This window comes from Triticum aestivum, chromosome 3B (genome assembly GCF_018294505.1).
Source record: "Triticum aestivum cultivar Chinese Spring chromosome 3B, IWGSC CS RefSeq v2.1, whole genome shotgun sequence".
Taxonomy (NCBI): domain Eukaryota; kingdom Viridiplantae; phylum Streptophyta; class Magnoliopsida; order Poales; family Poaceae; genus Triticum; species Triticum aestivum.
This window is the reverse complement of record NC_057801.1, coordinates 840,720,559-840,732,359: the sequence shown is the minus strand read 5'-3', so window position 1 is coordinate 840,732,359 and position 11,801 is coordinate 840,720,559. Positions and strand designations below refer to the sequence as shown.

Genomic DNA, 11,801 nt, shown 5'->3' with positions numbered 1-11,801 from the left:
TTTGAGGTCAGAAGACATCTGAGGAGCTTGTGAAGAAAAACCTGATTTGCACAATGCTGTTTTTCAAAGTTTCTTTGATAGTCAACTTTTTTTTCATGAGTTCCTCGGATGTCATTTAACCATGAAAATTTTCAAGCATCAAGCACAACTGAGCATGTTGGATGCCTAAAAATGTCATATTTCTTTTTGAACCGTTCCAAATTTATTGTTCATGGGCAGGTGTAGATGAGCCCAGGATCCAAATCACTGCTTTCCAATCGCACATACTAAAGAGAAATGGTGTGTGATGACTGTGTTACCTACTGTCACAGAGGATCACGTCTACCGACCGCATCGGTGCCCGCGTTCTCACGTGCCTTTTCGGCCACAAGCGGTCGTAGTCCTGCAACTGTTGATATGTGCATGTCCTTCTCTACCACTTTTGTAGGCCAAAGAAGTGGTGTCAGGCACTTGACGATTTATAAAATGCGGGGAGATAACTTTCGCTAGTGTGGACATTAGAGAGGAAAGAAATCTCTTTTCTACGAGTATCGTCATTTCAGATACCACGTCGACATCCACAGTTTCAGGTTAACAGTGGCGGTGAAGGGACCTCATAGTGTCCATCATAGACCTCTCGTAGAAGGACTTGAAAACGACATTCCTGAAACCATACCACGGCTACTAGGAGTGGAAGCTGTTTCTACTCCATTACACCTAACCTATGCAGGGAAGGATGCCTACGTGAGCTCTGAGATTTATCCGGCGATTTTAACCATAAAGGATGGGTTGCGTCACCATCCAAGACTAAACAACGGAGTATTTATTCGACCATCCTTGAGGGAAAGGCTCCTACCCCGAAACAAGGAAGACGGGGGATCATCAAGCGGTTACAAATGCCAGAAGGGAAACTACAGGTGATAGGTTGCTTCTTTTTAGATGCCTATGCTTAATTGGAATGTTGGTTTATTTTTAGGAGTTATATTTGTACAATATTTAAATTAGGTCAACATGTTGTTCGTATAGTATTTTTCAATTGCAGAGAACCACACGGTTCCTATTTGTATTGGCTCATGTATATGTTCAGGGGGAATGTGTGATGTTTATGGAAAAATATGTGTGGTTTACGTAAAACATATGTGAAAGGTTATGACTACATAATTTATCAATGCTTTTGGAAATAATTCGAGTGCTTTCACAGTTATTCAAAACCGTTATTGATAGTAGATCAGCCACTCTCAAAATTAGCGATGAAAACTTTTGAAACTACTCTCAGCACTTTGAGGAATATTCGGTGAGGCTTTCATGGGTTGTTTGAGCACCTTCAAAAAATGGTTTCGGACACCTCAAGCACAAGTGATTTTATCATGAATTGTATCATATATATTGCCATGGCAGTTGACATTATAAGTTCATATTGTAGGTTGTCATGTCATAAATTAAGATCATACTTTACGAACAATTCATATTTTTCATATAGTTTATCTAACTTCTCGATTGCATTTGGCATGTGCGCCATGGGTGCAACAACTCATCTACTAGTAATTAAAAATGGATTGTAAAGCTATGACGGGGAGAATCCAAATGGCCTCTAGTAGACATGGGGCCAGCGCCGTATACAAACTAGTTGAATAACTCGTAGTTGTTGCCATGTATGCAAACCATGTAAGCTTTTAGTGAAGAAGATATAATAAGTCATGAACTTATCGTCCTCCTCTCTTTCCACGAGGCACATGAAGGCCACACTAAATGAAGAGTACATTGCTAAGGTATCAGAGACCAAAAAATGCTCAAAATGCGATATTTCCAGACATGATGGGAAATCCGTGCTTCAAGTATCACTACTATATCCTCCTGGCAGAGTGAAAGCAACGGTGAAGATAATTGTCAGAAGGAGCACTACCACTAGTGATGTGTGCCTTGCGTATTGTTTTAGCAAAAATTCTAGACTCACTGATCTTTATGGGGATAGTACGGGCTTCATTCAACTAATTAAACCAGCCCCCCCCCCCCCCCGCCCCCCTCTTAATTTCCTGGGGCGTGTGGGCCAATTTTCCCTAATGGCCAACAACAAAGTGCCAAGTGGATCAACCCCATAAAATCCCCGTAAAGACCCCGTATGTGCAGCTTTACTGATGTTTTAGTTAGTAACTCCCTCTACCTTCTTGATACAATAGCTTTGCATTGCCAGCATAAGGACGTGTAGTCCCTTCTGCATGAATTCAGATTCAAATGGACATACAAATTAACTAGCTCATGGTTGTACTCCACACCAAGCCGGAGTGGCGTTCAAGGAAGGGCAGGACATCTTCGCAGCATAACCCCCCTCCCCCCCCCCCCCCCCCCCCCCCCCCCGGCGTGCGACTAGCAAGGCGGTGGAGGTGGGTCCTGCTGCCACTCCATGCCGGTGCATATCGACCTGCAACATCCACCGTCGTGAGAGTGTAGGTGATGCGTCAAATTTGAGTTGAATACAAGGATACCAATACAATGTCTTGTCCCAAGTGTGAAGGAATAAAAAAAAATACACTAATTTGTCCCGGTGAGTTAGCAATCCAAAATAAAGTAGCCGAACAATATGTTGATTACATATAAGTAACAAATATTAAATAATTGAGTAGCCGAACAATATGTTGATTACATATAAGTAACAAATATTAAAAAAATCTTCGCTAGAAAAAACAAATATTAAAAAATAAATAAGAAATACCACACTGGTAGAGTAGCATCATGTCAACGAGATTGGAGTTGAACATATTACACAATTTAAATTTGAGCCTCGAGACAAGCCATCCATTACAAGTGTTACATGCATTGAGTTATTTGCTTTGGTGGCACTTGACAAATCCTACTTATTAATTATTGATTGCTTCCAAATTCCATATAAAAATGTTCCTTTTGCTAGAATAAATGTATAACACATCATATATTTCAAAGGTGTTGACATTAAACCTGTCAAAATATTATTATTTTTCTATCCAGTTATACTTACCATCTATAGATAGCCAAATTTATGCTTGGTAAGCCGATGAGTAGATAAAATTTTCAGTGGTAGCATCTTAAAATTTCGGTTCTACTACACAAGGGGGTCAAGTACTGTCCATGATCTCAAATCCGCATAGGTCTATCAAAAAAATAGTTCTTGGAAAATGCTCCACCGATAGCACTAACAAAATATGCCGCCCAACACATTTCTTTTGCATGCATACACATTCAGACCACTGCCAAAATATTGTCCATAAACTCAAACCCCTATGCTAATAATGTTTGATGCTGAAAATCGGAAGAAGCACCCACATCAGCGCGCTCACCTTAGGTTCATCTTTGCTACAAGCCTACAATAGATTATGGTTCTCTCGATGCCAGGATAACCCCCACAACGTCGATTCCTCCCTCGGTGACCGATGACGCTCAACATATTTGCATGTCTAATGCTACTTCTACATTTTTTGTTGCTCCTCCCTCAGCGTCATCACCAATGGCTTAACCGACCAGGGCTACCACACCCTTACTCTTGACCACAATGGCTTCAACAACAATGGTTATCACGTCGCTTGAGCAACTTTGATGGTTTCTACTCCAGCCAAAAGTGTCCGCGTTGCCACTACTGTTCATGATGCTCCTACAACTTCGAAAACACACGGGGTCATCAAGACAGCTCATGACCCGGCAATGGAAAGGTGGCCGAGGCATACACAAACAGTGGCTTACACGTCTACGATGCCAAAAGCTGCACGAAAGGCAGCTTATTCATCTTTTCTAATTATGTTCAGTCTTAATGGTGTGTGTTGCCACCACCATGACTCAAGGGGGATGTTAGAATACAAATATGTGTTTAATTTTAAACAGTAGATATTATGAAGTCTAGAAATAAACATCTATAACACTCCTAGGCTCTAGGCTACTTGTCCACTAAGTTTGTACCTCTATATGTAAGGGTGGAAATCGAGCCGAGTCGAGCCAGCTCGACTCGACTCGCTAAAGCTCGTTTCATTAACGAGCTAGCTCGACTCGACTCATTACTATAACGAGCTCAAATCCAAGATTGGCTCGACTCGTATAACTCGCGAGCTGGCTCGTTTAGCTTGTTAAGCTCGATAAAAATATGAACATAAAAACCTTACGAATACGACAAAAAGATTAACTATGAATTTAACGTGGACATATATGGTCATGTACGTGCGAGTCTCCTAGGTGACTAGGCCATGAGCGGTTGGGCCTTGTGCTTGGACGCAAGGTGTTTAGTGGCTGTTTTTTTACTATCCATCAAGAAACACTGATTCTTTTACCGAGCCTAACGAGTTATATGAGTACTTGTGAGATCGGCTAGTTTAACTCGTCCTGTAAACGATCTTAAACTAAACCTCGGCTCCACTCGTTATTGTTCGAGTTCGAGTCGATTCGAGCCGAGTCACGAGCTACTCGTTTAGCTCACGAGCTTCGAGCTTTTTTTCCAGCCCTATCTATATGTACTTGCCCTTGAGGCTTAATAATTAAAAAATGTTTCTTGTATATTCATCTCGTTTTACAACAACATGCAGGTGCCAAGTTTATTATTTAGATGCATTGTCTTTCAAGGTAATAGACTGTTACTACATACAAAGTAGATAATAGTGACAAGATTACATGCATGTTTACTCCATACATGGGGGCAAATTAATTTTGAGCGGATCTCTGGGGTGTGTCATGCCATGCCTCGTTGTGCTTAGATGTGCCGGTATGGGGTGGGCACCAGCAAGAGCGGTGTCTTTAGGAGGGGGATAAGCTTACCTTCCTCCTCCATGCTCACTATAATCCCCTCCGGTAGTGCCCACTCAAAGCTATATAGCAGGTTGGCCAGTGTGAACTCCACGGTGGCCGTGCTCATAGACAGAGCGGGGCATATCCGCCGCCCTGCGCCAAATGGAGTTAGCTCAAAATGCCCTCCCTTGAAGTCTATCTTGCTCGTCTCAAACCTCTCTGGTTTGAACTCTTCCGGCTCGTCTGGCCAGCTTGCTGGGTCCCTACCAATGGCCCACACGTTCACATAGATCCGCGTCTTGGCCAACACGTCATAGCCCCCAATTCGGATGTCCCGCATGGCCTCCCTCGGCAGTAGCATCGTCGCTGGTGGGTGCAGCCGTAGGGTCTCCTTCACCACCATCTTGAGGTAGACCAGCTTGGCCAGATCATCTGGTCGCACCCTCTCGTTAACTCCCACCACAGCCCTGATCTCGTCTTGCGCCCTCTTCAGAAGTCGGGGATTCCGGGTCAGCTCCGCCATCGCCCATAGAATTGTCACTGAGGTCGTGTCCGAGCCACCAATGAACGTGCCCTGCATGCATGCATGGTGGTGAGTGATGTCAGTCAGTTCTTTTTTTCCTCAATCCAGACATGACATGATGTAGAGGCAACTAATATGACTTACAAATATGTTGCCCTTGATGTGGTCTCTTGTGATGTTGAGGGTGCCATTGTTGTCCTTCCATAGATCGATGAGACGGTCAACGAGGTGACCGTTCTGAGGCTTGACACGCTGAGGGTCAAGATGCTGCTCAATGATGACCTCGAAGAATGTATCAAGCTGCTTGAAGATGCGCTCACGACGAGAGGTGAGGCCGGTGATTTGGTCGACTAGGCGGCCGACGATGTTGGGGAAATAGTCCTCGGCCGAAAAGCTGGCCTGCACGTGTATGGCCTCCTCAAGCACGTGCTGCAAGTTCTTGTGGTGTGGGAACTTGTTGCTGTTGTACATGTCGCCAAATCCAAGCATGCCGATGATGCCATCGGCCAGACTTAAGATGTGCTCCTTGAGCGCTACCGGCTCTCCAGCGAAGCCGCTCAAGGTGCTCATCAGTTTCTCCACCTAATCGACCATGGGTCCAATACAGTATACATGAGGTTTTATACTATGCACAACTTGTATCCACAATCTCTTATTTTATTAGGACGTGTGCCACATTAATCCACTGAAATATGTAAATAGCATATACCATCTCTTATTTTCTGTTTGTGGGCCTTGTTCTTCTATGCCAGTTGTACCTTGTACTTCTATGCACCAGAACAGTTTGTTTTGCTTCTGTGTGTTTTCAAACCAGTTTTGTTGGTTTTTACCGTGTTTTGGAGCACATTATAGTGTTACAGTTTGCGGTTGCGCCTTGCGTGTCGTGTTTCTGTGTGCTTAGAAATACACAATGCGAGCGGGAGTAGATGTGGGTGGACTAGATAGATTTGTGAAAAGTTAGCCGTAGAATTTTGGTTGGTGTGGGTGTTCCGACGATTGATGTTGGCATCAATCGTAGGATTCTTGTAATTATTTGCTACCTTCTATAAAAATATGGTACATCATTGGCGTACTCTTGAAGAAAAAGAAATACACAATGCAAATACCGGAGAACACATAAATCGAGATTTTTTTTGGAGGAGAATACGTTGGAGTGGAGATAATTCTACACATAATGCGGACGGTTCGGGCACATGCACGGTGTATGCATTAATTTACACATGTTGCATGCTGCACGCATGGTTGTGCGTACCTGATGCTGGCGTGCATGCCATGCTGCCTCGACATGGCGCACGCCGAAGAGCTCGACCACGAAGAACTTGCGCATGGCGTGCCAGTAGGCACCGTATGGCGAGAAGCCGACGTTCTTGAGGCCGTAGGACAGCCGCTTCATCCCGGGGGACACGGGCCGGGTGCAGCAGTCCTCGTCGTGCGTCTTCATCACCTCGCGCGCCGCCTCAGCCGACGACACCACCACCGTCCGCACGGTGCCGAGCTGCAGCTGCATCACCGGCCCGTGCTTCCGTGCAAGATCCCGTAAGCTCCGGTGCGGCAGCACGCCTAGCTGGTGCAGGTTCCCCAGGATCGGAACCCGGGCTGGGCCTGGTGGTAGCTTGAGCCCTTTGTTGCTCAGTCTCCTCGTGAAGAGCACGAGGGAGACGAGTGCCAGAAGGAGGAGAAGCTGCCATTTTTGGGGCTGGGAGAGGAGCTCCGAGCTGAGTGAGATGGCCATTGATTTTCTTAGTTGTGTGTTTGGTGATGTGCTACTCCTGCTGCTGCTTCTTATACATGTGTTGGAGCCTTAGAGGCCTTTTAAACTCCTTTTGCTGCCTATGTTTTGCTCCTGCGTGAGCGTCCCCTTAGAAACTTATTTCTCGCTTGTGAACCTGTTCTCTTATGGTACTGTTTTCTGAGACGTTGGCTAGCCAGGTGTCGTCGAGTTTTCACCCCAAAGCAGGTGTCTCGTGGGCGAGCTCCTGTGGTGGGTTTTCACGCGATGCTTTGGACTCGCTCTCCCTTTCCCGTCTCCTTAAACTCTGGATGGTTTTGTATTTTCGTTATTCAGTTAATGGAAATGGGTCATACTGGTATGAAAAATATAATGAAAATAAATAAATAAAGGCATTGGATATTTCATTGATTAACATAAATTTTTCAATGAAGCACACAACCATTTCTAAATTTGATGTTAATCAATGAGGATCCTGGCCTTGGCCGGCTGGAGGGCTCATGCTTCATTTTTAGGTGTTTTTTTTAGTCTTTTTAGTTTTGTGTTATACTCGGGAAGGTAAGGCCGTGATAGGTCCCTCAAGATGGAATAAAGTTCTCTCTGTCTAACTCCATCGCGGCAGTGCATCTCACATCATTGGAGGGCGTGTGAAGATGTGTCTCTGGTGAATCTTGCTGGATTTGTCAGTGTTTGTCCTTGGCGGATCTGTGTGTATGCGGTCTTCATTTGTCATGTTCATGTGTCTACAAGTTGTATCCTTCTGATCTATGCTTCTGTTCATGGGGCGATCGTTGCTATTCTGGTGCGCTGATCTTTTGGGTCCTTAGCATGATGATTTTCTGACTGTCTACTACAGTAAAGTTTGCCAGGCTCCAGTGAGGAAGGGGCGATGATGACAACACGGCTTCGGTTCGCTCCAGTGCATGTAGTTGTCACTAGGTGATCTACGGACATGGATGTATTTTTTATCACTTCTTGTGTTCTTCGTACTGCCATGATATTTTATGAATATATATTGAATTTTGCCATAAAAGGAAGAAAGGTCTGGTAAAAACATATATCAAACAACCTGAGCCACCACTCCACACCTACAAACTACTCCCTCCGTTCGGAATTACTTGTCACAAAAATGGATAAAAATGGATATATCTACAACTAAAATACATCTAGATACATTTATTTCTCGGGCGAGTAATTCCGAACGGAGGGAGTAGACAATAGGAATGCCATCACAACACTTCACTATCTAGATCAGCAGGGTCATCACGAAACCACCCGCATGACATACCGGGAGCACATATCCAATCCAGCAGACCCTAAGCATGTACCACATGCACATGCTTCAGAAGTCGCCACCACCATCGAACTGTTGACACATCTTCTGGATAGAGATCCGCATTATCCTTGCTAGGCCAGCTGCGACAACACCAAACAACACCACCACTCTGCGCTCATCCATCAAGATGCATCGGCCACCGAGACTCCGTTGCGGCATGCCGCCGAGACCCGCTGTCATCGATGTGGTGTTTAGGACACAGCTCCACCTCCATGCCCCTCCAGCGGCTGCTCCAAAAAGATGCCCCCAAGAAGAAGAGCGGTGCCAAGCGTCGCCGTTGTTTGATCTGGAAGACCCATATCTAGGGCTTCCACCGGAGTAGCCCGAGCGACGAGACGGGACCTGCAGTGACTATGCCATTGTCAGGGTAACGGCGCGTAGACACCACCGTCCCCAATCATGACTGAGTCCGCTCATTTTTCACAGACGGTCGGTCCTCCCCTTCCTCGCCTCCTGACTCCCCTAAACCACGCCAGCCAGCAAAACGGACCAGCGGGAAGCACCCAAGACCTCGGGGCACCACCCGACACCAAGGCACCGCCCTGCCCACCACCACGACGATCGCACGCAAAGGCCTAGGGTTGGCGGCCCTGCCGCCGAGACCGTCTAGTTCATATAACAATGAATCACATGCATTAGGGTTTTTCCCTCTTCACTCTTAAGCTACCTCCATCCTAGTTCCTCCGTTCTTAAATATTTGTCTTTCTAGAGATTTCAACAAGTGACTACATACGAGGCAAAATGAGTGAATCTACACTTTAAAATATGTCTATATATATATATCTGTATGTGGTAGTTCATTTGAAATCTCTAAAAAGACAAATATTTAGGAAGCGGCGGAGTAGAAGAGATGTGGTTGCTGTGTTATTCCGCTGGGACCTGAGGTCATATCGCCCTATCGCTTCTACTGTAAAATGTTGTATTCGATCGGCAGGATTTTTTTTGTGGGAAATATTACTAGACTGTGGAGTGGTGGATTCTGCCCTGCAACTTCGTCACCATGTCCATTGATTCACACTGTCTGCTCCGAGCATGTGACTGTCAGCCGTCGTGTTTAACAAGGGACGTACAAACACCTTTCATGCAAAGTCCTCGCGCCAGTTGCGCCCTGGTCGTCACGCCATGGATGGGATATGCACCGAAAATGCATCTCCGTCAGAGCTTGAGTCATTGCAACACCGATTGCTGGTTGGGAAGGTTCATGGTAATCTACCAGACAGCCACACACGCAATTTCGTGACCGCCGCAGGCTGTTCATTGACTGGCATCGTTGAGTCAAGAACGTCAGGCCAGAGTTTTACACCTTGTTGAGGTGCAGCATCGAGTCATCGACATCATCATTTGTCCTTGGGAAGACATGACAGACCAACGTCTGTACACCATGTTGCAGTGCAGCATCGACAACGTGAACAACTTGATTTGTCCTTGTGAAGACATTCTTGATAGGAACAAAAGAACTCAAAAGTCTTGGTGCACGCGGCGCTCACAGAGCGTGACCACTGGTCCGCAAACTTGGACCTCCACGGGTAAGTAAATGCACAAAGCCTCCAATCAAACATTAATTATTTTGTAAAAGATTCAAATCTATTATAAAAAGTTTATTAGAAGTACAAAACATCTTAAACATAATAGCGATTGTACTCAACTAGACATCGGCGAGTAAATGTCGAGATACTCGACCTGACAACCAGACACACAATTTCATGACCGGCATCGACGAGTCAAGAATGTCAGGCTAGAGTTGTACACCGTTGCAGTGCAGCACCTAAAGCATGATCATCATGATTTCTCCATGCAAAGACCTGACATGCCAGCGCTTGTACACTGTGTTGCAGTGCAGCATCGGCGACGTGAACATCATGATTTGTCCTTGCGAAGAAATTCTTGATGCGAACAAAAGAAGTTCATGTCTTGGTGCATGTGGTGCTCACAGAGCGTGACGACTGGTCCGCGGAGTTGGACCTTTACCTCAAACACAGGTACGTACTATAGCCCCAATCGCATGCAAAATTGTCTGCACCCCACAAACATAATTGATCTCATAGATGTTGGTATAGGAAGTGATATTTCTTCTAGTTAATGGTATTATACTACCATTTGTGTAGTCAAAATCTAAGAAATGTTAGTATGGTTCGATTCGAGTAAACCTTGTTTTAAATAGTAGTTTTCATGAGACTACTCTGGTCCTTGGTTTGTGGTTGTATTATGGACTTCACTTTACTACTGAACATGTAAATGACAGCGTGTTTTCTCTTTTTCTTTTTGTCAGAAAGTTCAGGTAAACTTGTTCGTGGAATGTACAAGCATTTATCATAAGGTGTAATTGGTGCCCAAGAGGTTATTTTGCTCCTTGGCTCTTGAATGTCTTCTTTGACGGCAAGCATACGATTGTGGTTAGTTTTTCTGCCCGGGCAGTCACCGGGCAGGCCGCCCGAACGTATGTGGCGGATATAGCCCCTCCGGGTGTAGATGCTCTTATAGCCAACTCTGTTGTATGAGTAATAATAAGGCTTACTTTTGACGACATACCAGTTTTATATAGTTATCTGTTGGCTCTATTTTCGTTCTTGATCTAACTGTTGCTATTGTTTATAGAACATGACAGTAAAATCTTTGCTTAAAACACTCGCGATCTGCATCACTTTGTTGCCTCTTCATAGGTGATGAATCTCTTTCTTTTTCCATTCCTTTCCCGTCATGCAAGACGCTTTTCTGGCACAAACCTAGTAGTTATTTGTCCTGCTGATCTTGGGTGAATTGATAAAACTGCTGCTCCAAGACCAACCTTGTCCGGCTGAGGAAAGAAAGGGATGACGAGACAGCGACCCAAAGGTTCCGGGTGAGGAGGCCCGATGCAATGTTAGAAACTGTGTTTTCAGTTGTTTCTGTATGAGGCCGCCTACGTGCCCTTTACGCCCAGATATGGCATGGAGTTAGGCGGGCTCACGGCAGTTCTCTCCTCTAGAGTGTAAAATCATGGATGGAGCTTGATGCAGTTACTTCCATTGCAGAGGAGATGTCGCTGCTGTGATATTCCATTGGGACATGCGGTCATATATTCCTATCACTTTATAAAATGTTGTATTCCATCGGCTACATCCAATTTTTCTGTGTGGGGAAAATTTCTGAATTGTGCAGATGTGGAATCCGCATTGCAACTTGTCACTGCGTCGTTTTTCTGTGTGGGGAAAAATTACTCAACTTTGCAGATGTGGAATCCGCCCTGCAACTTCGTCACCGCGTCGATCAATGCACGCTGTCGCAACCTTGGTAGGAAGTCGTCGCGCGCTGGTCGTCACGCCATGCATGCATGCATTTGCACTGACAGCTTGAATCATTGCTCCAGTTCACTGAATGCCGCCCGCTTCATGGGAAAAACAACCACACACGCAATTTCGGGACAGCCATTCATTGACTGGCATCGACGTGTCAAGAGCATCCGGCCAGCGTCCGTACACCGTGTTGCAGTGGGCAGCATCCACATCGTCAACATC

The 11,801-nt window shown here is 45.3% G+C and overlaps 1 protein-coding gene across 1 annotated transcript; it reads right to left on the bottom strand.

The window, feature by feature from the left end:
• Nucleotides 1–4,472: 4,472 nt before the first annotated feature.
• LOC123072836 (4-hydroxyphenylacetaldehyde oxime monooxygenase) lies at nt 4,473–7,084 on the bottom strand. The gene is made up of 3 exons (XM_044496497.1): nt 6,495–7,084; nt 5,387–5,824; nt 4,473–5,293 (listed from the first exon to the last, which is right to left on the bottom strand). Exons 1-3 carry the CDS (start codon nt 6,972–6,974, stop codon nt 4,685–4,687), a joined length of 1,527 nt encoding a protein of 508 aa, XP_044352432.1. The 5' UTR covers nt 6,975–7,084; the 3' UTR covers nt 4,473–4,684.
• Nucleotides 7,085–11,801: the final 4,717 nt, after the last annotated feature.